Genomic DNA, 25,864 nt, shown 5'->3' on the forward strand with positions numbered 1-25,864 from the left:
CATCTACAGCTCTGCATCCCACCCTGCTCCACGTGTGTGCTGGGTGGTGACAGGGCAGGTGGCAGGGGACACGTCCCCGTGCTGCTGGCAGAGGTTCTCCCACCTGTCCCACCCTCCCTGCCCACACTGGGCACACTCTGCCCTGGCCACCTGGTGCTGGAATGCGCCTTTCCCTGCATGCTGCCCTGGGGAAACAGGCAGGCATGGGATAATAGAATATATTAGCCCCGAGTCCATTCAGGCCCTGGCTCTTTATGAACAAAGCCTGCTAACTGAGCTGATTTTTGCCAAATGACTGGCTTTCGTGCATGAGCAGCAAAGTGGAGCCCCCAAAGACTCCCATGCAACAAGCGCTCATTGCCCAGGGCTCATTGTTTTACGCCTGCACTTGAGGGCATGGAGGAGTCACGGCCTTGCCTGCCCTGGCATTTCTTCTCCAGTTTCCCACCACTGCATTAGCCCCATCTCAGCCCCAGCAGAGGCAGCAGTGACGGGGGAGATGAACAAACCCAGGGCCAGGATCGCCACAGTCCCTGTCCCAAGGCTCACACTGTCCCTTGGTGCCCCTCTCTGGGGGCAGATGGGATGCACCAGCAGAGGCAGCCCACCTACCCTGTCCCTACCTGGAGTGCCCACCATGCCACCCCTGCAGCAGGACAGCTCCTGGACACCCCCAGGGAATATTTGCTTCAGGTTAGACCACCCTCAGCCCACCGAGAGCTGATAGCTCCTGCCAGGGTCAGTGCCCGAGCAGGATGTTGGTTTTGCCATGGTTGTTTTCTGTTTTTTTCAGCAGATTGCTCCAAGACTCCAGTAACACTGATGCAGCCAGGAGCACTCCTTCACCCCATGATAAGGGAATCTGCACAGGGAGTTTTTGCAGCTGTCTGATGCCTCAGCCAGGTGCCCAGTGCCCCTGGGGCTGCAGGAGACACCTTCACCAAAAGCTGGGCCAGGATCAAGGCACGCAACAATTGCAGCTGATGTCTCCTGTTTGTGTGAAATTAGCACCAATAAATGCTATAACTATACGTGACCAACAACAGATTTACTAGCTAACATATAAAGGACTACAAGAGCTAATGCCTTCAGCACTGGTGAAACTCTTGACCGTCTGCCCCTAGTCCCAGGAGGGAACCGATGGCAAATGTTTACAGGGGCTTATAAATATTTATCCTATAATAACTTGCTGCATTACAGCACATTCTTCTCCACAAGGCTCAGCTTTGCCCTGGACCAGGTGCAGGCTGCTGAGAGGGTCTGTGGCACATATAAAGTTTGCCTGAATAACATAGAGCAAGTGCTGGTGTTCAATAAAACAGCAGCAGCCAAGCTGCACGCGTGAAAGGCACTGCAAGTCATTCCTTACCCAACAAAAGAAAAATGTGGCTGGGGAGCACAGGTGTGCAGGCACGTTTGTGTGGGTGCACACCCCTTCTGGGTTGCCAGAGTAACCTGGGGAAGTGCTGGAAGTCACTGGGGAGGTATAAATCACACTGCTGGGCTGGCCTGATGGAAGGCTCAGCCCAAAAGTGGCCCTGTGCTCCCTGAGAGCATGGGGACCCTCAGCTGCTTTTGTGAGGACCCCAAAGGAAGGGAACAGGAGACCAGCCCACCATGAGGAAACATCTCCTCATGCTTCTTGCTCTTCAGCAATCCTATCTGCCCGCTTCCCTCTAATTTTTTTTTGAGCCATTTGTCCACTTATTTATTTATCCTTCTCATGCTAAATGATTTGCAAGATCATAAGATACCTGTGGTTTGGAAACGATGTGGCAGTCTCCAGGCTGGACCAGAGATGGAGTTCAGAACTACTTTCTAACAGGAGTAAATAAGCAGATTGGAAAGGCTCCATTGTGTATATTCTAGGTTGCTATTTTCTTAACCCTGTCTCATTAAGATGGATGGAGTTTCTGCTTATTAGTAATTTGGCAAGTTCCTCTTTGTGTACACTCTGCACTTCTCACTAATGACGCTGTGCTTCAGTGATTAACAAAAGAGACTTCCAGCATAGTCAGTGAAAACACAGCCACGCACTTGGGGCACTGGGACGGAAACCCAACGTTCTGGAGATGCCCTCTGGGGAAGACTGCAGGGAACCCAGCAAAGGAGAAGCTGCTGGCCATGAAACCTTTCATGTCACTCCAATAATTCTGACCTGAGGACATTGGTTCTTTGATTTACATGCATAATTGCAGAGCTGACAGAGCCTGCAACAAAGTGATTCACAGCCCTTCCTGTGCTGTTCTTAAGACACATCTGATGGAGATGAAGCTGGCCCTGCTACTGCCTGGATTTACAGCTGGCCATTAAAGTATGTTTACAAGTCTTTAGTACAGTGTACACATCTGGTAAATCATTGACTGAACAAACAGCTCCTCCTGCCATGCTCCCTCTCTCAACTTTTCCTCCTGCTCTGGTACTCAGCCTGGAGCCTGTGTGCAGAGGTGGTGGCCAGCTGATGCAGGTGTGCATGTGGCACACACACAGATCTGCACCTGCACATGCAGCACTGACATCTAGATGCTGTTGGACACACAAGAAGCCCCAGGCAGATCCTCAGCATCAAGGCCAGCTGATCTGACCTTACCTATGTGCAGTGAAAGGCATTCTTGTGGCCTGGCATGGGCCACAAGCAGCTCCTCAGCGCTGACCAGAGCCCTGGCTGCCTGCAGGCTGGGTCCCCCCAGCACCAAGGGCTCTCACCAAGAGGGGAAAGGCAGGGCTGGCAGGGCTTGGGTTTGCTGCACAGGTACGGGGAAAGAAAAGCAGAATGGAAACAAGGCACAGCTCCAAGTACACAAAAAACAACAGCCCTTTTCCCTGGCACCAGGGAGCATGGAACACAGCCCACACGACGGACTGCACTGGAGCCTTCCCTGCAGCAGGGAAAAAAAAAAATGGTGGGGATTGGTGTTCTACCAAGCATGGCAGTGGCTGGGGTGAGGAGCAGCAGGAGCTGCGGGCCCCACCATGGCTCATTGTGCCATGCACAATAAGCATCTGGGCAGCTGTGCAGTCATCTGTGGCCAGACCCTTGCTCCTGTGGCCACAGAGCTGGGCAAAGGCCAAAGGGTAAAGGGCAAAGCACGGGAGCAGAAACAAAGCTAGATCAGCTCATTCATGCAAAGCTTTTCAGGAGCTGTTGGTGGCAGGATGACCAGCTGTAGGAGTGCAGGACTGTGTGTGAATTGCTGTCTGGAAACACAGGCTGCCAGGCCCCGTGCAGTCACCTGACAGTGGCTGAAAAGGTGCAGGACCCTGGAGGCTTAATTAGAAGGGATCATCACACAGGGATCATCAAAGTCCAACTCCTGGCCCTTGCTCATGTGTCTGAGGATCCCACCCTGTGCCTGAGAGCCTTGTCCAAACACTTGAGCTCTGGCAGGCTTGGGGCTGTGACCACTGCTCTGTGACCACTGCTCTGAGCAGCCTCTGGGGGAAGAACTTACCCCACTTGTCACTGTCACCCCCTCACCACCAGGTACAGCATCCACCTATGCTCAAATTCTACTGTAGTATCCTCAAAGTTAAGGTCTCATTTAAGTGCTTTTCTGAATAAAAACTTGTTGAAAAACTTAAGAGAAAGGCAAGGCAAGTCCTGCTCTCCCTCCTCTTTTTAACAGTGAAAAAATGGGGTGGCTTTGCCCCAAGACAGCTTTGCCTTGGGATGGAAAGAGAGGAGCCTGGGCACCCTCCTTCCATCCCCACATCCAGCTGCCAGTGCTGGCTTCTGAGGTAGACTTTGACTTAAGGGTGATTCCCTGGGGGACACCATGCTGCCTCTCAGGGTTTTAATGGACTGGCAGGGTGTCTGGGAAGGAGGAGAGGGAAACAGAATTTTCCTTTCTCCATAAATAATCTTATGAAAGCTTTTAAAAGAGATTTAAAGAAGAATCTCTTTCCTCCCTTCCCCCTTTCTCAATTGTACTGTGCATTTTAAACTGTTTGTGGAAGGGAATTAATTAGTGCAGGCAGCAGAGCCCAAAGCTCTGCAGCAGCCCCTCTTCTGCACAATGGAGATCCAATGCTTTCTCCCCTGCCTGGGAAACACATGCCCAAAATCCAAGTACATACATTTTTTTCTAACCTAATTCATTTTGTAGATTGATGGAGAAAATCCATAGCAAATATTTATGACTTTGCAATAAATAACCCTCACAGAAGTTACAAAAGAGTTCTGGCGAGTCTCAAGGTAACTTTCAGCGAATTCCAGGGGTCAGGGCAGACTGGGATACTGAGCCCATAGTGCTCGAGCCTTTGGCTCATCTGTTTTGAATTATTGGTATTACTCAGTGCAGCATTGCTCTCAATGGAGTAGCTGTGCTGTGATTCCATGCCATATTTTATTTCTGTGGCAGGAGAGAAGCTGCAATAACTATTAGCTGTACTCTGGTGTAGCCTGCAAAAAAAAAACCCCAGGCCCTGGTGGGGTGGGGCTGCTCCTGCTGGCATTTGCAGGCTGGCAAGGGAAGGTGCCAGTGCCCAAGTGCCTGGCACAGCAATCAGGGCCAGACACGGTGCTTTTCCCTGCCAGCTCAGAGCACACACTGCTGAGGTGCTCACAGGGGTCTGGTGCTGCTTGAAAGGTGGGAGTGTCCCAACGTTCTGCTGAAGGCAGCTGCCAGTGCTCCCCGGAGCCAGCGAGGGGTGGTGGGTGCTGCTGGGGAGGCACAAACGTGTCCTGGGAGCCACAGACGTGTCCTGGGAGCCACACGGCCATCCTGGGAGCCACACATCCCTTCTGGGAGGCACAGAGCCATCCTGGGAGCCACAGACGTGTCCTGGGAGCCACACGGCCATCCGGGGAGCCACACATCCCTCTGGGAGGCACAGAGCCATCCTGGGAGCCACAGACGTGTCCTGGGAGCCACACGGCCATCCGGGGAGCCACACATCCCTCTGGGAGGCACAGAGCCATCCTGGGAGCCACAGACGTGTCCTGGGAGCCACACGGCCATCCTGGGAGCCACAGACGTGTCCTGGGAGCCACAAACGTGTCCTGGGAGCCACATGGCCATCTTGAGAGCTACACACCTATTCTGGGAGCCATACACCCATCTTGGGAGCCACACACCTGTTCTAGGAGCCATGTACCTGTCCTGAGAGCCACACATCCATCCTGGGAGCCACAAACATGTCCTGGGAGGCACACACCCATCCTGGGAGCCACAAACCCATCCTGAGAGCTGCCGTTCTGGGAGCCATAAACCCATCCTGACAGCCACACACCTTTCCTGAGAGCCACACACCTTTCCTGAGAGCTGCACACCCATCTTGGGAGCCACACACCCATCCTGGGAGCCATAAACCCATCCTGAGAGCTGCACACCTTTCCTGACAGCCACACACCCCTTCTGGGAGCCACACATCCATCCTGGGAGCCACAAACATGTCCTGGGAGGCACACACCCATCCTGGGAGCCACAAACCCATCCTGAGAGCTGCACACCCGTCTTGGGAGCCGCACACCTTTCCTGACAGCCACACACCCATCTTGGGAGCCACACACCCCTTTTAGGAGCCATGTACCCATCCTGGGAGCCACACACCCCTTCTGGGAGCCACACACCCATCCTGAGAGCCACACACCCGTCCTGGGAGCCAGGACTCCCCACTCCGTGCTCGTTAGCTCCTAATCAGCCCAGCGGAAGGAGCAGCAGCCAGCAGCCCCACGCTGCTCTGCCGGGCGTGGGCTCCTTTCAGGGCTTTCAGAAAACAGGGTCAGACGTGTCTTCTGACCTGTGACCCGGCGCTTCCCTCCTCGCCATAATTATCTAATACAGCGCTCTCCCTGCCAAGTACAATGAAACAATTTGTCACTTCAATTGTCTGTCAGTCAACACTGGGGCCTTTTCAACAGGCCAACACATGTTTTTTGAGAGCTTGTCAGCAAGGGCTGTCTGGCCAGGCACATAAGCATGGAAAATGGAACCTTTGTTAATTCTGGTTCTTAGAAAAGTAAATCCATTCACTTAGGTTTTTTTCAGGCCTTCAGTTTGGAATTTGCACAAGAAGCTGAATTGCCCCTGATCCCTAAATGATTGGTCAGAGGATTTGCATGAGGAAGCAGAAATTAATTATTCTTTTCTTTTCTTTTTATTTTCTGTAATTGTGTGTTTAGAAATGAGATTACATTCTACAGTAGCACGAGGGGCTGAGGGGGGAATTGCTTTGCATTTGTTTAGCTCCTTAGAGTTAAGATCACCTAATCGTTTCAAGCATTTCCTAAGATTCCCTCTCTCTTTTTCTGCTTTAATGACCAAACAAAGATTGTGCTACTTCCCGGGGAACTTTTCTGGCAGCTGAGCTCAGCAGTGGGAGCCAGGGGCTTATCCCTCTGCCGAAATAGTCTTAGAATCACACAATCACCAAGGTTGGAAAAGACCTCTAGGATCACCGAGTCCAGCCATTAACTAACTCAGTGCTGCCGAGGTCTTCTTGCTGCTTTTGGTAGAGCTTCCTTCTGTTCTTTGGGTTTTTAAAATTGTTATTTTGAAAGCAGCACCCTCTGAAATTCTCACTTTCTCTTTTGATACACATACGAAATCCTGTTCCTCAATATTTACTACAAGATAGAGATCTCCATTTTGAGGTATTCATAATTTTCTTTGTCACATGGAAGTTTGTGTTCTGGAATGTTTTATTTGAGAGTATTACAGAAATGCTGGATGGCCCCTACTCAATTTCAAATGCCCTGAATAAAAACTTCTCCAGATCTGACTTTGCAGAATACCCCTGTCCCAACCTAATTCAAACCATACAGGGACCTCTGACTTAGAATCTTAGAATAAAATGACACAAATTGGCTTTGAGAGTATATCTCCCAATCTAAGCCACGTCTGTAAATTTGATTTGTCCTCTTACATCTCTACTGCATTAGGTGGCCTGAAAGACTTTGTTTCAAAGCTTTTGTCTCCTCTAAGAGCCACGAGTGTGTGCTTGGTCAGGCTGGAAAACACCGTGCCCATGAAGAGTCAGTGCCTGCTCAACACCTCGGATTTGCTCTCACAGCAGCAGAGGAACGACAGTTCTAATCACCTGAATATTTTCCCAGTAGTTAAACACTCCTAGAGAGCTTAACCTGTGCACTGGACTTGAGTTATTCAGAAAAGTCACAGATAAATATCCGGGACAGCGGCGGGGCCGGTGCCTGAGGGCACGGGCGGTACCAAGTACGGCCAGGGGGGAGCCGGACAGCGCCAGGCGCCGGTGCCCGCGGACCCTGGCACAACGCCGGGCTCTGGAACAGCGCCGGTGCCCACGGGCCACAGGATGGCGCAAGCCTCAGGGCAGCGGCGGACCCCGGGACAGCGCCGGTGCCCGCGGGCCCCGGGACAGCGGCGGGGCCGGTGTGGTACCACGGGCGGTACCAAGTAGGGCCGGGGGGGGGAGCCGGACAGCGCCCACGGACCCTGGCACAACGCCGGGCTCTGGAACAGCGCCGGTGCCCGCGGGCCCCGGGACAGCGGCGGGGCCGGTGTGGTACCACGGGCGGTACCAAGTAGGGCCGGGGGGGGGAGCCGGACAGCGCCCACGGACCCTGGCACAACGCCGGGCTCTGGAACAGCGCCGGTGCCCGCGGGCCCCGGGACAGCGGCGGGGCCGGTGTGGTACCACGGGCGGTACCAAGTAGGGCCGGGGGGGGGAGCCGGACAGCGCCCACGGACCCTGGCACAACGCCGGGCTCTGGAACAGCGCCGGTGCCCGCGGGCCCCGGGACAGCGGCGGGGCCGGTGTGGTACCACGGGCGGTACCAAGTAGGGCCGGGGGGGGGAGCCGGACAGCGCCCACGGACCCTGGCACAACGCCGGGCTCTGGAACAGCGCCGGTGCCCGCGGGCCCCGGGACAGCGGCGGGGCCGGTGTGGTACCACGGGCGGTACCAAGTAGGGCCGGGGGGGGGAGCCGGACAGCGCCCACGGACCCTGGCACAACGCCGGGCTCTGGAACAGCGCCGGTGCCCGCGGGCCCCGGGACAGCGGCGGGGCCGGTGTGGTACCACGGGCGGTACCAAGTAGGGCCGGGGGGGGGAGCCGGACAGCGCCCACGGACCCTGGCACAACGCCGGGCTCTGGAACAGCGCCGGTGCCCGCGGGCCCCGGGACAGCGGCGGGGCCGGTGTGGTACCACGGGCGGTACCAAGTAGGGCCGGGGGGGGGAGCCGGACAGCGCCCACGGACCCTGGCACAACGCCGGGCTCTGGAACAGCGCCGGTGCCCGCGGGCCCCGGGACAGCGGCGGGGCCGGTGTGGTACCACGGGCGGTACCAAGTAGGGCCGGGGGGGGGAGCCGGACAGCGCCCACGGACCCTGGCACAACGCCGGGCTCTGGAACAGCGCCGGTGCCCGCGGGCCCCGGGACAGCGGCGGGGCCGGTGTGGTACCACGGGCGGTACCAAGTAGGGCCGGGGGGGGGAGCCGGACAGCGCCCACGGACCCTGGCACAACGCCGGGCTCTGGAACAGCGCCGGTGCCCGCGGGCCCCGGGACAGCGGCGGGGCCGGTGTGGTACCACGGGCGGTACCAAGTAGGGCCGGGGGGGGGAGCCGGACAGCGCCCACGGACCCTGGCACAACGCCGGGCTCTGGAACAGCGCCGGTGCCCGCGGGCCCCGGGACAGCGGCGGGGCCGGTGTGGTACCACGGGCGGTACCAAGTAGGGCCGGGGGGGGGAGCCGGACAGCGCCCACGGACCCTGGCACAACGCCGGGCTCTGGAACAGCGCCGGTGCCCGCGGGCCCCGGGACAGCGGCGGGGCCGGTGTGGTACCACGGGCGGTACCAAGTAGGGCCGGGGGGGGGAGCCGGACAGCGCCCACGGACCCTGGCACAACGCCGGGCTCTGGAACAGCGCCGGTGCCCGCGGGCCCCGGGACAGCGGCGGGGCCGGTGTGGTACCACGGGCGGTACCAAGTAGGGCCGGGGGGGGGAGCCGGACAGCGCCCACGGACCCTGGCACAACGCCGGGCTCTGGAACAGCGCCGGTGCCCGCGGGCCCCGGGACAGCGGCGGGGCCGGTGTGGTACCACGGGCGGTACCAAGTAGGGCCGGGGGGGGGAGCCGGACAGCGCCCACGGACCCTGGCACAACGCCGGGCTCTGGAACAGCGCCGGTGCCCGCGGGCCCCGGGACAGCGGCGGGGCCGGTGTGGTACCACGGGCGGTACCAAGTAGGGCCGGGGGGGGGAGCCGGACAGCGCCCACGGACCCTGGCACAACGCCGGGCTCTGGAACAGCGCCGGTGCCCGCGGGCCCCGGGACAGCGGCGGGGCCGGTGTGGTACCACGGGCGGTACCAAGTAGGGCCGGGGGGGGGAGCCGGACAGCGCCCACGGACCCTGGCACAACGCCGGGCTCTGGAACAGCGCCGGTGCCCGCGGGCCCCGGGACAGCGGCGGGGCCGGTGTGGTACCACGGGCGGTACCAAGTAGGGCCGGGGGGGGGAGCCGGACAGCGCCCACGGACCCTGGCACAACGCCGGGCTCTGGAACAGCGCCGGTGCCCGCGGGCCCCGGGACAGCGGCGGGGCCGGTGTGGTACCACGGGCGGTACCAAGTAGGGCCGGGGGGGGGAGCCGGACAGCGCCCACGGACCCTGGCACAACGCCGGGCTCTGGAACAGCGCCGGTGCCCGCGGGCCCCGGGACAGCGGCGGGGCCGGTGTGGTACCACGGGCGGTACCAAGTAGGGCCGGGGGGGGGAGCCGGACAGCGCCCACGGACCCTGGCACAACGCCGGGCTCTGGAACAGCGCCGGTGCCCGCGGGCCCCGGGACAGCGGCGGGGCCGGTGTGGTACCACGGGCGGTACCAAGTAGGGCCGGGGGGGGGAGCCGGACAGCGCCCACGGACCCTGGCACAACGCCGGGCTCTGGAACAGCGCCGGTGCCCGCGGGCCCCGGGACAGCGGCGGGGCCGGTGTGGTACCACGGGCGGTACCAAGTAGGGCCGGGGGGGGGAGCCGGACAGCGCCCACGGACCCTGGCACAACGCCGGGCTCTGGAACAGCGCCGGTGCCCGCGGGCCCCGGGACAGCGGCGGGGCCGGTGTGGTACCACGGGCGGTACCAAGTAGGGCCGGGGGGGGGAGCCGGACAGCGCCCACGGACCCTGGCACAACGCCGGGCTCTGGAACAGCGCCGGTGCCCGCGGGCCCCGGGACAGCGGCGGGGCCGGTGTGGTACCACGGGCGGTACCAAGTAGGGCCGGGGGGGGGAGCCGGACAGCGCCCACGGACCCTGGCACAACGCCGGGCTCTGGAACAGCGCCGGTGCCCGCGGGCCCCGGGACAGCGGCGGGGCCGGTGTGGTACCACGGGCGGTACCAAGTAGGGCCGGGGGGGGGAGCCGGACAGCGCCCACGGACCCTGGCACAACGCCGGGCTCTGGAACAGCGCCGGTGCCCGCGGGCCCCGGGACAGCGGCGGGGCCGGTGTGGTACCACGGGCGGTACCAAGTAGGGCCGGGGGGGGGAGCCGGACAGCGCCCACGGACCCTGGCACAACGCCGGGCTCTGGAACAGCGCCGGTGCCCGCGGGCCCCGGGACAGCGGCGGGGCCGGTGTGGTACCACGGGCGGTACCAAGTAGGGCCGGGGGGGGGAGCCGGACAGCGCCCACGGACCCTGGCACAACGCCGGGCTCTGGAACAGCGCCGGTGCCCGCGGGCCCCGGGACAGCGGCGGGGCCGGTGTGGTACCACGGGCGGTACCAAGTAGGGCCGGGGGGGGGAGCCGGACAGCGCCCACGGACCCTGGCACAACGCCGGGCTCTGGAACAGCGCCGGTGCCCGCGGGCCCCGGGACAGCGGCGGGGCCGGTGTGGTACCACGGGCGGTACCAAGTAGGGCCGGGGGGGGGAGCCGGACAGCGCCCACGGACCCTGGCACAACGCCGGGCTCTGGAACAGCGCCGGTGCCCGCGGGCCCCGGGACAGCGGCGGGGCCGGTGTGGTACCACGGGCGGTACCAAGTAGGGCCGGGGGGGGGAGCCGGACAGCGCCCACGGACCCTGGCACAACGCCGGGCTCTGGAACAGCGCCGGTGCCCGCGGGCCCCGGGACAGCGGCGGGGCCGGTGTGGTACCACGGGCGGTACCAAGTAGGGCCGGGGGGGGGAGCCGGACAGCGCCCACGGACCCTGGCACAACGCCGGGCTCTGGAACAGCGCCGGTGCCCGCGGGCCCCGGGACAGCGGCGGGGCCGGTGTGGTACCACGGGCGGTACCAAGTAGGGCCGGGGGGGGGAGCCGGACAGCGCCCACGGACCCTGGCACAACGCCGGGCTCTGGAACAGCGCCGGTGCCCGCGGGCCCCGGGACAGCGGCGGGGCCGGTGTGGTACCACGGGCGGTACCAAGTAGGGCCGGGGGGGGGAGCCGGACAGCGCCCACGGACCCTGGCACAACGCCGGGCTCTGGAACAGCGCCGGTGCCCGCGGGCCCCGGGACAGCGGCGGGGCCGGTGTGGTACCACGGGCGGTACCAAGTAGGGCCGGGGGGGGGAGCCGGACAGCGCCCACGGACCCTGGCACAACGCCGGGCTCTGGAACAGCGCCGGTGCCCGCGGGCCCCGGGACAGCGGCGGGGCCGGTGTGGTACCACGGGCGGTACCAAGTAGGGCCGGGGGGGGGAGCCGGACAGCGCCCACGGACCCTGGCACAACGCCGGGCTCTGGAACAGCGCCGGTGCCCGCGGGCCCCGGGACAGCGGCGGGGCCGGTGTGGTACCACGGGCGGTACCAAGTAGGGCCGGGGGGGGGAGCCGGACAGCGCCCACGGACCCTGGCACAACGCCGGGCTCTGGAACAGCGCCGGTGCCCGCGGGCCCCGGGACAGCGGCGGGGCCGGTGTGGTACCACGGGCGGTACCAAGTAGGGCCGGGGGGGGGAGCCGGACAGCGCCCACGGACCCTGGCACAACGCCGGGCTCTGGAACAGCGCCGGTGCCCGCGGGCCCCGGGACAGCGGCGGGGCCGGTGTGGTACCACGGGCGGTACCAAGTAGGGCCGGGGGGGGGAGCCGGACAGCGCCCACGGACCCTGGCACAACGCCGGGCTCTGGAACAGCGCCGGTGCCCGCGGGCCCCGGGACAGCGGCGGGGCCGGTGTGGTACCACGGGCGGTACCAAGTAGGGCCGGGGGGGGGAGCCGGACAGCGCCCACGGACCCTGGCACAACGCCGGGCTCTGGAACAGCGCCGGTGCCCGCGGGCCCCGGGACAGCGGCGGGGCCGGTGTGGTACCACGGGCGGTACCAAGTAGGGCCGGGGGGGGGAGCCGGACAGCGCCCACGGACCCTGGCACAACGCCGGGCTCTGGAACAGCGCCGGTGCCCGCGGGCCCCGGGACAGCGGCGGGGCCGGTGTGGTACCACGGGCGGTACCAAGTACGGCCGGGGGGGGGAGCCGGACAGCGCCCGCGGACCCTGGCACAACGCCGGGCCCTGGAACAGCGCCGGTGCCAATGAGAGGGCTGTGTGTCCTGTGTGCTGAGGTGAGCGGTAAACCCAATCGGATAGGTGTGCTTTTGCGCATGCGCGCTCCCGCCGCCCTGCGGCCTCCGCGGCCACGCCTGCGCACTGCCGCGCCTCGTGGCGCCCGGCGGCACTTCCGCCCTCAGCCGGAGCCTGGCGTCGGTTTTGCGACAGCCGTAAGTGCGGGCGGGCGGCGGAGCGGAGCGGACGGGGCGGCGGCGCGATGAGGCCGCAGCAGGCGCCGGTGGCGGGCAAGGTGTTCATCCAGCGCGACTACAGCGGTGGGACGCGCTGCCAGTTCCAGAGCAAGTTCCCCGCCGAGCTGGAGAACCGGGTGAGGCGGGGCGGGCCGGGGCGGGCGCACCGGGCCTCACGGGCCTGCTCCCGGGTGGCGTTGCCCCGCTCGGAGCCGGTTGCGCGGGTTCCCCCGAGGGCGGGGCAGCGCCGGTGCGCGGTTCCTCCGCCGTGCCCCGGTCTGCGGCCGGTCCCGGTTGTGTCTGAGCACGGAGCCCGCTCCGTGCTCTCAGGGCATTGTGCTGTCCCCTGCAATCCTGCCCGTGCTGCCGAGGCCTCACAAATGTTTTTTTAAGTACTTCCCTTTCGGTCGGTGCTGTCAGATGTGGTGCAGTCAGACAAACACGCCTTCCTACCCCATTTTCCTTCCCTCACTCGGCTTTTTCCTCTTCCCCGCTCCTGTGTTGGGTGTTTGGTCAGCCCTGCAGCAGCACCGAGGCACTGTGGGTGTGGAGAGCCCTCTCTGTGGCTGTTCCTTGTAACCCAGCACATCCCTGTGTGCCAATTCTGCTTTTTGCAGAGTTGAATTGCAGTTTTTCACAGCTGAATTGCAGTTTTTCACAGTTGAATTTGCTTAGGCTCTGACTGGTTTTGTGTCCCCCTTGTGTTTGAGTTCAGCCCCAGCCTGTTAGACCCAGGTGTCTGACAAAGAGCTGCAGGTTTGTGCCTGTTCCTTGCAACCCAGCACATCCCTGTGTGCAAATTCTGGTTTTTTCACATCTGAATTTCACATTTGCTTGGGCTCTGACTGGTTCTGTGTCCCCGTTGTGTTTGAGTTCAGCCCCAGCCTGTTAGATTCAGGTATCTGACAAAGAGCTGCAGGTTTGTGCCTGGTCATTGTAACCCAGCACATCCCTGTGTGCCAATTCCAGTTTTTTCACATCTGAATTGTGCATTTTCTTAGGCTCTGAATGGTTTTGTGTCCCTGGCCCAGCCTGTTAGACCCAGGTGTCTGATAAAGAACTGCAGCTCTGTGCCTGGTCGTTGTAACCCAGCACATCCCTGTGTGCCAGTTCTGCTTGTTGCAGAGTTGAATTGCAGTTTTCCACAGCTGAATTGCAGTTTTTGCACAGCTGAATTTGCTTAGGCCCTGTGCCTCTGAGCACAGTGCAGGTGATCCCTGGGCAGTTCTGAGCCGTGCCCCTGACAGCCCCACGTGCTTCTCCTGCAGATTGACAGGCAGCAGTTTGAGGAGACAGTCCGGACGCTGAACAACCTCTACGCAGAAGCTGAAAAGCTCGGGGGCCAGTCTTACCTGGAGGGCTGCCTCGCCTGCCTGACTGCCTACACCATCTTCCTGTGCATGGAGACACACTATGAAAAGGTATGGGCCTGCTTCCCCTTCGTGCTGGTGCTTGGTTCTTGGTGGGTTTCCTGTGTTTTGGTGCAGGTTCTGTGTGGTGCTGGTCAGTTTGGGTCCCCTGGGGGTCACCCTGACTCCTGTGGAGCCACCAGACCAGTTGTGGCTGTTATTTCTGCTGTTGTCACAGCCGTGTCCTCTGTGCTGTTTCCTCACCAGGTTCTAAAGAAAATTGCAAAGTTCATTCAGGAACAGAATGAGAAGATCTACGCTCCTCAGGGCCTTCTGCTGACAGACCCCATCGAAAGAGGATTAAGAGTTGTATCCTTGTGTGGCTTCTGGCCTTGCCTCCTGCCCTGTGCTCCTGCTTTGCCTCAGTGAGGCACCCCTGCTCCTGCTTGATTTTTGATGTACAATCAGTGATTGGTTTTGTTGCTCTTTGTTGTGTCCTGGCCCCAGGCAGGTTTCAGTTGTTAAATTTGGTACATGGAAAGCCCATGAAGATGTGGAACCCATCCTTTGTGAGTGCCTGGAAGGAGCACTTGAGATCCTTCCTCTATTCCAGTAACTCCAGAAATGCTGCTTTTCTGACTGGGGGAAGAAGTGACCATGTTGGCAGGACAGAAACTGATGTTGTGAGAACAAGACCTGGCTGTTAATTAATTAAATATTAAATTATTAACCCTCAGCTCAGGTTCTGGTGAAGATTTTGCCCAGCACTTGCTCTTGTGGCTTATTCAACCCTTTTTTCAGCTGTTGAGCCACACTGCAGACATTTTATGTGGTTATTGCCTGAAGTTGTAAAGACCTCTCATAACAAATGGGGAAATATAATGAGTAACATATCTTTCTTTGGAAATAATGAAACCACAGCAACTTGGAACCCAACTGAATGTATGATAAGGCTAATTCCTTGCAGCTGGGTTTTCTGTGGCCTTGTCCACATAGCTCAGAGCTGTCACCTACACGACTCCTGTTTTCTCAGTGTGTTTTCCATTGTGCATACACCTTCTGGGAAAAAAACCAAAAGCAAACAAACAAAACATTCAACTTGAGTAAAAGCATTTTCAGCTTGGTAGTGACTTATTAGCAGTATTAACTGTTTTGCTTGGTGCACAGCCTTCCCCAAAATTTAGCAGGGGGGCAAGGCTCAAGCCCACACAGCACTGAGTTCCTGTGCAGGCCCTGGGCTGGGAGCCTGATGAAACATCTCACATAGACTGTTCCCTTTGGAGCTCTGGGACTGCCTTTAGACAGCTAAGATATCAAAAATCCCATCATCTTAATGTTTTCTGTCTTTTTCTGGGTATGTTTTCATAGTCTTTTATAGTATATTTCCCTAACAGCTTTTCTGTGCAGATTGAAATTACCATTTATGAAGACAGAGGTTTGACCAGTGGAAGATAAAACTGTGGAGTCTCAGGTACACATTACCCTTATCTCAGATCAATCTCAACATCTTTCTGTGCTCAGGGCACTGGGTGCTGTCATGCTGTCAGTTTATCCCACCCTTGTATGAAATCAAAGACTGTTCACACAAATCCTGTATGGACCAGCTCTTTTTGGAAGTAAAAATATCAGTAAAGGGCAGCATGTTGCTGAAGAGAGAAGAGAAATTTGAGTCTTGGTTGTGTAAATATGCTAACTTGTGCTGTATTATATCCAAAATTCTTCTCAGGTCAGTAAAAGATGGACTCTGGGTGTACTCTAGCACACAGAGCCTTCTTGCTGCAGTTTTTCAGTGGGCTGCTGTTCTGGTTATCATGCTGATGTCTTTACTTGTGATGCTTTTGGTTAAGAGGGCCCAGCAGCCTTGCACAGCTCTGCTGAGAGGCTCTCAGTTCTCTGGATGCTGTGGGGCACCTCACAAAGTGAGGAGCGTTCACAGGACTGGAGCTGCTGCTAATTGTATCCAGTGCAGAGCACCAAAATCACTGCCTGTGCCTTTGCTTTTGGAAAGGACACTGGGACTGGCTCCCTTGTGTTAGGTGCTGGGATGGGAGTGTTAAGTCCAGATTGTTGGCAGGATATGCAGGAAAGAGTGGGAAATATTTATGCCAAAGAAATAAATAGTAAAGGTCTTTTTTTTTTTTTTTGTTTGGACAAATGGAATCAAGAGCTCTGGGTTCTGCTCACAACCCATGGTAACTTGCTCCTCTTGCTGCAGCTGTAGAAAGGTTTGTGTAGGGGAGCTTTTGGTGTGACTCAGGAGGAGTTCCTAAGCCTGTGAAACTTCTTTTCTAGATGAAAGCTCACCGGTGGACTTGCTGTACCAAGGTTCCCCTACCTCCTACTTTAGAGCATCATTCCTTTCTCTGCTGCCAGATCCACAGTGCCATCTACTACAAGGACTAACTTCCTCAAACTGCTCCCCAGGGGGTGACCTAGCTGGTCAGCATCCACTTTGCAGTAGATTTGGAAGCAACAGGATCACTTTTTCATTTTTGTTTCTTTTGTTTTTTATTTTGTTTTTTTCTCAAGAAAAGGCAGAAGTGGTAAAGCTGTGTTGTCTCCTGAAAGAAATGGGGCTCTCAGCCCAGCAGAGGTTTGTTTTAGTCCTGTAAGTGCAGTGCTGTTCATCCCTGGTTCTTAAACCCTTCTGTGTGTCAGTTGGGCTTTGGAAAGCTCCAGCTCAAAGCTGGCAATTTCCCTCCAGCCCAGTGTAAGAGTGCAGAGATACACAGTGCCTCTTCCAGTGAGGAGTGACTCAAGGCACCGTCCTTGTGGAAAACCAGAAGGGAAAATGTTCCTTGAGTTAAGGTCTGGGTTATCCCTGGGGGAGGGGGCTGTAGCCAGACTTTAACCCTGGTGGTTTTTCTGCCCCCGTGTCTGTGCTGGTGTTGGCCCCATCAGTGCTCACAAGAGGGGCCTGGTCACTCATGAAACAGTGAGCACAGTAAAGTGGATGCTGAGCCAATCAAAATAACGATTCCCACCCTTCTCTGATTAACATGTGAAGTGTAAAACTGTTTCTTTATGGATTTCTTACATATAATTTATAGGAAAACATTGATTTGACAAACTGTAAGATACTGTGTAAGATGGATTTCTTAATTCTGTCTCTGGCACACGCTGAGGAGCTGAGCTGTGCATCCCTCAGCGTCCCCGTGCATTGCTCAGCAGTACCTGCACGAGTGAATTCCCCACACTCCAAGCTGGCTGAATCCTTTCTCTCACATCCTTTGCCCATGTCAGAGCCCAGGTGTGGCAGGAACTCAGGAGTTCAGAGGAGACACTTTGGTGGAGGGGCTGGCTTGGTTGGTGGTGGTGCTGCAGGTGCTAATTCTGGACATGGAACTCCAGGCTCATTCCTCAGCCACTGGGGGGGTTGAGATTTGATTAATATTTTCATTGTATAAATTTGTTTTTTCTAAACTGTAACAGTGTTTGCCTTTCACAGCTGTTGCAATATGGGCAGAAGTACTGATGGATCAGTAAACCTTTTCTTAAACTGTGTGCAGGCGTGTTCTGGGCTGGGGGTGACCCCAGAGCGCCGGGCTGGGGGCGGCTGGAACCGCACGGGGCAGGGCTGGGGGCAGTGCCCAGGCTCTGTGGGCAGGGCTGGGGGCAGTGCCCGGGCTGCAGGGGCAGTGCCCAGGCTCTGTGGGCAGGGCTGGGGGCAGTGCCCGGGCTGCAGGGGCAGGGCTGGGGGCAGTGCCCGGGCTGCAGGGGCAGTGCCCAGGCTGCAGGGGCAGGGCTGGGGGCAGTGCCCGGGCTGCAGGGGCAGTGCCCAGGCTGCAGGGGCAGGGCTGGGGGCAGTGCCTGGGCTCTGGGGGCAGGGCTGGGGGCAGTGCCCGGGCTCTGTGGGCATGGCTGGGAGCCGTGCCCAGGCTCTGTGGGCATGGCTCCACCAGGGCCTGACTGTGTCCCTGTGCCCAGGCTGCAGGGGCATGGCTGCAGCAGGGCAGTGCCCACCTGGTGCCTGGCTGGGGATTGTGCCCAGGCTCTGTGGCTCTGGCTGCAGCAGGGTCAGTGGCCACCTGGAGCCTGGCTGGGGGCTGTGTCCAGATTCCATGGCTATGGTTCCATCATGGCCAGTGCCCACCTGATGCCTGGCTGTGTCCAAGCTCTGTGGGTATGGCTCCACCAGGGGTTGGCTGTGTCCCTGTGCCCAGGCTCCATGGCTCTGGCTCCACCATGCTCAGTGCCTACTTGGTGCCTGGCTGAGGGCTGTGCCCAGGTTCCATGGTTCCAGCTCCATCATGGCCAGTGCCCACCTGGTGCTGGGAGCTGTGTTCAGGCTCTGCGGCTATGGCTCCACCATGCTCAGTGCCCACCCAGTGCCTGGCTGGGTGCTGTGCCAGAGCTCTGTGGCTCTGGTTCCACCTGGTGCCCGGCTGTGTCCCTGTGCCCGGGCTCCGTGGCTCTGGCCCCCCGTGCTCGGTGCCCGGCTGTGTCCCTGTGCTCGGGCTCCGTGGCTCTGGCTCCCCGTGCTCGGTGCCCAGCCTGTGCCCGGCTGTGTCCCTGTGCCCGGGCTCTGTGGCTCTGGTTCCACCTGGTGCCCGGCTGTGTCCCTGTGCCCGGGCTCCGTGGCTCTGGCCCCCCGTGCTCGGTGCCCGGCCGGTGCCCGGCTGTGTCCAACCTGCTGAGCCCTGATTGGCTCAAACGGCTGCAGCCTCACTGCGCCTCCTCATTGGCCCAGAATCATTGGCTTGACGCCGCTCCCTGATTGGTGGAGGCGGCTGCAGCCCGAGCCGCCTCCTGGCTTCCGAGAGAGCTGCATCCGCTTCCTGATTGGCTGGAAAAGCGTGCGCCCCGTGATTGGCCAAACAGCTTTATTTCAATCCGCCTTCTGATTGGCCGCGGCAGCAGCGGCAGCTCCAATCTGCGTTCTGATTGGCCGAAAAAGATCCCTCTTTCAATCCCACTCCGTTTCCCGATTGGCCAAGTGCCCGCAGCGCGGTTCCCCATCCGCGGCCCCGGGCTGCGCGCATGCGCCGTGGCGCTTGGCGGGAGCGATGGCGGCCGCGACCGGCGGCGACTCGGACGGCGACAGCGAGGAGCTGGTGCTCACCCCGGCACAGCTGATCCACAGCCTGGAGCAGGTACCGCTGCCGCGGGCTGCACCGACGGGCTGGGGCCGGGCGAGCCGGGCGGTGCTGGGCGCAGCGCGGCCGATACCGAGCGGCGGGGCCGTGGCCGTGTTTTCCCCTCAGCAGCGTCGCTGAGGCCGTGCTCGCTTTCACTGACAGCGCGCCTTCTTTCAGGCCTGGCTGAACGAGAAATTTGCTCCGGAGCTGCTGGAGAGTAAACCTGAAGTCGTGGAGTGCGTGGTGGAGCAGCTGGACCATATGGTAGGCTCGGTTCTGCCGGCCCGGGTGCTGCGGGCAGGCCCTGCCTGCTGAGGCAGAGACGAGCCCGAGTCCCTCTGAGAGCTCCGGGCTTCCCTGTCTGAGCCAAAACTTCTTCTTTGAGCTTGCCTTGGAAAGGAGGCAGCGTGCTTTGGGTCATCAAAGCAGCCGCAGTCTGGGTTTGTGGGTTCTGTATTCCAGACTTCCTCTGTTTCTTTGTGTTTGGTGTTTTGAGCGTTTGATTTGTTGTTGCTTTTTCTTGCAGGAAGCCAACCTGAAACGGGCGAAGAGGGGAGACCTGAAGGTCAGCGTTCATCACATGGAGATCGAGAGGATCCGTTACGTGCTCAGCAGCTACCTCAGGTGTCGACTGGTGAAGGTAGAGCTTGCTGTGCAGCCCAGAGGGTGAAAAAGGGTCATTTCAGGAGGGGTTTTTACCCACACAGGCCTTCCTGCACTTAATTAAAGCATGTTCTCTGAAATATAACTCACATTAATTTATTGGACACACTGGGATTGTAATGAAGGAAATCACAGCAGTGTTGGTCACAATATTGTGGGTGCTGCTTGCTTCATGTGAGCCTGGGGTGGCAGAGCTGGGTGCTGTCCTGCTGTGCCTGTGTCCTGCTGCTTGGTGATCCCATGTGGTGTCACAGTTCAGGAGCAGGGATTTGGGCAGGCCTGCTTGCCAGCTCGTAGGGAATCCCGTGGAGAGTGGGGCTTTAAACACTGAACTCGTGGGAGAGATCTGTATCATTCTGTTGGGTTGTGTTCCAATATTAGATAGAGAAGTTTTTTCCCCACATCCTGGAGAAGGAGAAGTCTCGAGCTGAAGGGGAGCCCTCCATTTTATCACCAGAGGAATTTGCTTTTGCTAAAGAGTGAGTAGGTTTTCAATGTATCTTCCTCCCCTTTTATAGGTTATAGAAACTTACCTGTTTTGCTGAAGTTTTCTTGAGACTGTGAGCCTTAAACAGATTTGAAATAAGAATCAGTGTGTCTTACCAGGAGGTTTCCTTGTGGGAAAGAAAGGAACTGAAAATAACTCTGGTGACTTTGAGTTACCAGGGTAGGCCAAGGGCCTGTCTTTGGATGTGCCCATGGCATGAGGAGCTGTCTCTTACTCTTGTTTTGTGTCAATACTCTCCCTGCAGATTTGTATCTGATTAACCAGCTCAATACTTCACTGTTTTGTTTCAGGTACATGGCAAACACAGAGGCTTACCTGAAAAACGTGGCCCTAAAACACATGCCACCTAACCTGCAGAAAGTGTCTCTCCTAAAGTCAGGTGAGTCTCTCCAGCCTCTGGGGTAATCTGAAAATTGTAGAAGCAGGTGGAAGTGTGGGGAAAGCCCCAAATGTAAGGGCTAGTCCTCAGCTGAAGCAAAGGTGGTGTGGTGATAATGTTGTAACGTGGTTCCATGCTGCTGCCAGGGGATCCTGCTGGCCCCTGCTGCCAAGTCCTGTCTTGCACTGAGGCTGAGCACACACATCTGGTTGGAAGGGTCTGGTGTAAGTTTGTTCCCTGCCAGAGGAGCATAAGTAAGTGCTGAGCTTGTGCTCCCAATCTGTCTGCAGTTCCAAAGCCCAACCTGGACTCCTTTGTGTTCCTGAGGGTGCTGGAGCGGCAGGAGAACATCCTGGTGGAGCCAGAGACAGACGAGCAGAGGTAGGTGGGCATTTCTGCCTGTGGCACAGGTGCCACTCAGTGTCACTGTCACTGGGGGCTGCAGCTCACGCCCTGCTGTCTCTGCAGGGAATATGCCATCAACCTGGAGGAGGGCTCACAGCACCTGATCCGCTACAGAACCGTGGCCCCTCTGGTGGCCTCTGGAGCTGTGCAGCTCATCTGAGGGGACAGGTAAGTGCCTGGTGCTGCCACACCATCTCCCCCGGCCACCCCGCCTCTGTGGGGCTGCCAGGAGCTCCCCGTGGGGCTGGGTGCCCGCTGGCATGGCAGGCAGAGCACAGGGCACTGGAGGTGAGTACCACGGTGTTGTACAGCAGAGGTGTTCATGAACCCCACAGCTCATCAGGCTCCTGGTTGCTTGTGACATTCCCAGCAGTCCTTACAGTGGCATTGCTGGGTGAGGTCAGGCTGTGTCACAGGGCAGTGTCTGGAAAGATTCAGTGTGTAGCTGCCTTGTTTAAGAGCAGTGGCATCACTGAAATGGAACAACTGTGGTCATGGACTCAGGAGAAAGCAGTTTCTGCTGTGTGTCATGTGAATACCCTCCCTGCAGAGGGTGAGGGTGCAGCTTCAGGTTGCATTTGTGAGAGCAGACTGTCAGACTCCTTTCTGCAGAAACCATTGCTAAGGGAAGTGGGACACACAGTTCATTTTTGCTGGTCACACAAAGCAAAAGCTCCTCTGGTTGTGCTGCCCCATGCAGGCCTCGGGGTGTTGTGTGGTACCTCAGAGCCTGTTGAGTGCGTGGGCAGACAGGGCCTTGTGTTCTTCAGGGCAGGGTTTCTGTTCCCTGCTGAGAGATGTCTGGGAGCATCTTCCTCTGCAAGGCTGGGGGTGACACAGGGCATCTTGTAGTGTGAGTGGCTTTGCATGTGTGGTTTATAGTCTTCCTAATTAATCCATTTAGGTAAAGAAGATTCTTTCAAGTATAGACATTAAGAGGGGGCTGGGTTTAATCCTTAGGAATCAGTAGCATATTCCTCTGGACAGCCTCCCAGGAAGGGCTTGTGAACTGTGCCCTGCCTGTATTTACAGCCAGACAACTTCACAGAGGTGACTGAAGCTTCCAGACTAAATCCTTGTTAATCTGCTGCTGTGGAAGCGTGCTCCACAGGGTGTGCCTGAGGAGTGTGCAGGTGGCACGTCTGCAGGCTTTCTCCTTGGCCCTGTTCATCTGACTGAATGCTTGTCCAGACAGCTTGTGCTTGTCACTGCATGTCACGTGGCTGCAGCACAGGGGCATCTGTCCTCTTCTGGTGGCTGAACTTGAACTGACCTGGTGCTTTCCGGAGTGCCTTTGGTGTAGCTCATCTCTGGAGCTTGCAGCACATGGCTGTGCCTTCACAGGCAGCCAGGAGAGTGGACATGGCTCTAGCAGGCTGAGATCAGTCAGGCTCCTGTCAGTTTTCAGGTTGTGGCACACCTGAAAACGCTACCTGCTTTTGTGTCTTTCCATGACTTCCATGACCAGGACATCTGTGTAACTGCTAACACTGCTTCTCTGCTCTATCCTGGATGAAGTGTCCACAACTTGATTGAGAAAATTATGGTTTTGGTTTGCCCCTTCAGAAGGGGAAGACACAGCAGTGCACATTAATTTGTGCTGCTGGGACAGAATGGGTGGAGTAGGGGCAGCTTTTCCATTTTCCATGGGTTCTGCTGTTAAACTTGATGTCAAATACATTCCTGGTTCTCTGCTCTCCCCTGGGTGGAAATAGCTTGGGTTATGTAGTGATCAGCTCTGAACACAGAGTAGGTGGATGGTGGAAGGGGTCACAGGGAGGGCACTGATGCTGAGCTGCAATTTCCCTGCCTGAGCCAGAACTGCTCTCATGGGGACAAGAAAAAAGTGGGGACAACTGCTTTCATTGCTGGGAGGACTCATGTTTGTGTTGGCTGCCCCAGGTCGCTGAAGTTGGGGTTTGAATTGTCAGCCCGAGATGATGTGTTGAAAGCTTGTTTTTGCATCATGTTTTTGCCAGCTGGGCACTGGGTTCAAGCTCACTTTGGCCATCCTGTGAGAGGTGTCTTGCATTGTGCTGCAGCCGTTCAGACATGGTGGTGATGGAGAGCCAGGTAGAAATACTGGTAGGTCAGTCAGCTGTGCCATGAGCTGATGAAAATCTGTGCTGTCAGCAGGAACAATCAGGGCTGCTTAACATAAATGGCTAGACAGCTCTGGGGAGATTAGCAAGGAGAACAAGGCAGGGGTGATCTGATTTAGGTGACAGTCTTTACTGTCAAGGAGTCACATGTGACCTGAACAGTGAGGGTGATTTTGACTACAAGGGACACCACACTGTCCCTTGCGTGCTTGGTGTGAGCAAATCTCCTTCAGTGCACACATATAGGGGAAAAAGCCTCTGAGTTGGTAGAGGTTGGTCTGGGCTTTTCTCTGCTTAGACACCCTGGAAAATAGCTTGGAGATTGGATTTGATCTAGAATAGATTAAATCCAGAATAGATTTGGAGAAATCTCTGAAAAGGGCTGTATGAAACCAATTCAAACCTCGCCCATTAATTACTAGGTAAGAGGAACACAACTCCCCTTTCTCCCAGAGCTGTTGACAGTTGCACAGCTGCTGTCCTCCAAAAATAATCGTGTTTTTCCGGTGCCAGGACCCATTTCTGCGCTGTTTCCCTGCTGGCCCTGCGTGGCACAGTGCGAGGCTGCGCTGTGTCCTCTCCCCGGGCCGGGCCGGGTACCGCCGGCTCTCCGGGACTCGGTGCCGCCGGGACTCGGTGCCGCCGGCTCTGCGGGACTCGGTGCCGCCGGGCCTCGGTACCGCCGGCTCTCCGGGACTCGGTGCCGCTGGGCCCGGTACCGCCGGCTCTGCGGGACGCGGTACCGTCGGCTCTCCGGGCCTCGGTACCGTCGGCTCTGCGGGACGCGGTGCCGCCGGCTCTGCGGGACTCGGTGCCGCCGGGCCTCGGTACCGCCGGCTCTCCGGGACTCGGTACCGCTGGGCCCGGTACCGCCGGCTCTCCGGGACTCGGTACCGCTGGGCCCGGTACCGCCGGCTCTCCGGGCCTCGGTGCCGCTGGGCCCGGTACCACCGGCTCTGCGGGACGCGGTGCCGCCGGCTCTGCGGGACGCGGTGCCGCCGGTACCGGGACGAGCGCAGCCCCCGAGGGGGCGGGGCGAGGCGGGACCCTCCGTTCCCATTGGCCGCCCGGGAGCGCGGGGCGGTGCTGATTGGCTGGCGCGGGGTGTCCCGGCGGCGGGCGCTCGCGCGGCTCCATTGCGGCGGAGCCGCCGCGGCGGGAGCGGAGCGGAGCGGGCGGGATGAGCTGCGGCGAGTGAGCGGGGCCGGGCCGGGTGGGGCGGGGGGCTCGCCGGGGCCACGCCGCCTGACCCCCTCCTCTTCGTCCCTAGGGTTTTCCAGGTGTGCAGCGGGCGGGCTGTCGCCCCCCCAGCCATGCCCGTGGACCTGGCCGTGCGGCTCTGCTTGAGCCGTTCGCCCCCCATCCGCAAGCTGCTGAACTCCTACGAGGAGCTGCGGGGCAGCCGAGGCCGCAAACCCCTCCGATCCTGTCTCAACCAGAAGCTGAGCGCAGAACCCGAGCCAGAGCGGCGAGACAAGGGCTCCAAGGGCCAGAAGAAGAAGAAGCAGGTCGTGTTTGCTGATATGAAAGGGCTCTCGCTGACGGCTGTCCGCTTCTTCTCAAAGATTGAGGAGGACCTCTGTGATTTGCAGCATGCCCTGTCAGACCTGGCCTGTTTCCGACCGAGGGAAGCGTGCAGGTACGTGCTGGACTTCCCACAGCCCTCTGCAAACTACGTGGCTTTCCGCAACAGCCTGCACAGCAACTTTGTCTGCCTGGAGAGCTGTCTGATCCAGGGCCGCGCTCTGTCGGGGACAGTGAAGGTTAGGAACATCGAGTACGAGAAGAAAGTGATGGTCCGCATCACCTTTGATGGCTGGAAGAGCTTCAGGGACATCCCTTGCCAGTACATGCACAGCACCTATGGCTCAGCTGACATGGACATCTTCTCTTTTGAGCTCACCCTGCCCAAGCCATCCATCTCCCACAGGGGCGCAGAGTTCTGCATCTCCTTCCAGTGTGGACAAAAGACCCACTGGGACAACAACCATGGCAAGAACTACAAGATCTGCCACGTGGGCACGATCCACTCTGCCTCCTGTGCTGTGAAGAGTGCCAGCAGGGCCTGGGAGCACCTTGGCACCTCTGGGGCTGCTGCTCTGGTCCTTTCCCACCTGCAGACCTGGCGGCAGTCAGAGACACGGGCTCCTTATTGGTAGTGTGGGGAGACATGTAGGTGCCCTCCCTGTCCCGATCTCTGGGGAGGGCTCAGCTGCAGAAGATGCTGCTCACGGTGTTGTTAGCTCCTTCACTGCCTGCTGCTCCACGAGCAGCTGCCAGTCGCTGCAGAAGCTTCTTCACTACAGAGGCTGGAAGCTGCTGCTTGAAATACCTCCTGCGTGTAGGATCTCAGGGCAACACGGGAGCGGGGCAGGCTGCAGGCCGGCGCTGCCCAAGTGCCTTGTGTGGAGGCGGCAGCTGGGGCCTCCCGCGAGGGGCTCACCGGGCCAGGAGCGGCGGGGTGCCTCGGGCGGTTGGTGCTGTACCGGGGAGTTAATAAAGTGACGGCGTTCCGCGACTCCTGCCTCCTGCTCTGCCATACCGGGGGCGGGCGGGCCGGAGCCCTCAGCGGGCGGGAGGGAGCCCGCGCGGGCGCCCCCTGGCGGCGCGGCCNATAAAGTGACGGCGTTCCGCGCCTCCTGCCTCCTGCTCTGCCATACCGGGGGCGGGCGGGCCGGAGCCCTCAGCGGGCGGGAGGGAGCCCGCGCGGGCGCCCCCTGGCGGCGCG

At 59.3% G+C, this 25,864-nt stretch overlaps 4 protein-coding genes across 4 annotated transcripts; 3 read left to right on the forward strand and 1 right to left on the reverse strand.

The window, feature by feature from the left end:
• Positions 1–7,287: 7,287 nt before the first annotated feature.
• LOC120505239 (collagen alpha-1(I) chain-like) lies at positions 7,288–12,516 on the reverse strand. The gene has a single exon (XM_039715554.1). It carries the CDS (start codon positions 12,514–12,516, stop codon positions 7,288–7,290), a length of 5,229 nt encoding a protein of 1,742 aa, XP_039571488.1.
• Positions 12,517–12,593: 77 nt separating this feature from the next.
• Positions 12,594–17,505, forward strand: GOLGA7 (golgin A7). The gene is made up of 5 exons (XM_039716236.1): positions 12,594–12,789; positions 13,921–14,073; positions 14,269–14,370; positions 15,409–15,472; positions 16,294–17,505. The coding sequence occupies exons 1-4, from the start codon at positions 12,679–12,681 to the stop codon at positions 15,454–15,456; spliced, it is 414 nt and encodes a 137-aa protein (XP_039572170.1). The 5' UTR covers positions 12,594–12,678; the 3' UTR covers positions 15,457–15,472; positions 16,294–17,505.
• A 1,267-nt stretch (positions 17,506–18,772) lies between these two features.
• Positions 18,773–24,543, forward strand: GINS4 (GINS complex subunit 4). Its single transcript, XM_039716222.1, has 8 exons — positions 18,773–19,094; positions 19,257–19,343; positions 19,606–19,719; positions 20,124–20,221; positions 20,541–20,629; positions 20,920–21,010; positions 21,098–21,202; positions 24,407–24,543. The coding sequence occupies exons 1-7, from the start codon at positions 19,008–19,010 to the stop codon at positions 21,192–21,194; spliced, it is 663 nt and encodes a 220-aa protein (XP_039572156.1). The 5' UTR covers positions 18,773–19,007; the 3' UTR covers positions 21,195–21,202; positions 24,407–24,543.
• Positions 24,418–25,654, forward strand: LOC120505547 (protein phosphatase 1 regulatory subunit 3C-B-like). The gene has a single exon (XM_039716211.1). The coding sequence runs from the start codon at positions 24,450–24,452 to the stop codon at positions 25,293–25,295; it is 846 nt and encodes a 281-aa protein (XP_039572145.1). The 5' UTR covers positions 24,418–24,449; the 3' UTR covers positions 25,296–25,654.
• The last annotated feature ends 210 nt before the right edge of the window (positions 25,655–25,864 follow it).

This window comes from Passer montanus, unplaced genomic scaffold (assembly GCF_014805655.1).
Source record: "Passer montanus isolate IOZ18808 unplaced genomic scaffold, ASM1480565v1 scaffold101, whole genome shotgun sequence".
NCBI lineage: Eukaryota > Metazoa > Chordata > Aves > Passeriformes > Passeridae > Passer > Passer montanus.

What these genes read in the sequence shown, in the direction of transcription:
- GINS4 (XM_039716222.1), top strand. Translation starts at nt 19,008, where the DNA reads ATGGCGGCCGCGACCGGCGGCGACTCGGACGGCGACAGCGAGGAGCTG. An exon ending in TGATCCACAGCCTGGAGCAG is followed by an intron (nt 19,095 to 19,256) that starts GTACCGCTGCCG and finishes GCCTTCTTTCAG; the next exon opens with GCCTGGCTGAACGAGAAATT. An exon ending in GAATTTGCTTTTGCTAAAGA is followed by an intron (nt 20,222 to 20,540) that starts GTGAGTAGGTTT and finishes GTTTTGTTTCAG; the next exon opens with GTACATGGCAAACACAGAGG.
- LOC120505239 (XM_039715554.1), bottom strand. Translation starts at nt 12,516, where the DNA reads ATGCGCAAAAGCACACCTATCCGATTGGGTTTACCGCTCACCTCAGCA.
- GOLGA7 (XM_039716236.1), top strand. Translation starts at nt 12,679, where the DNA reads ATGAGGCCGCAGCAGGCGCCGGTGGCGGGCAAGGTGTTCATCCAGCGC. An exon ending in TGGAGACACACTATGAAAAG is followed by an intron (nt 14,074 to 14,268) that starts GTATGGGCCTGC and finishes TTTCCTCACCAG; the next exon opens with GTTCTAAAGAAAATTGCAAA. An exon ending in TCGAAAGAGGATTAAGAGTT is followed by an intron (nt 14,371 to 15,408) that starts GTATCCTTGTGT and finishes TTTTCTGTGCAG; the next exon opens with ATTGAAATTACCATTTATGA.
- LOC120505547 (XM_039716211.1), top strand. Translation starts at nt 24,450, where the DNA reads ATGCCCGTGGACCTGGCCGTGCGGCTCTGCTTGAGCCGTTCGCCCCCC.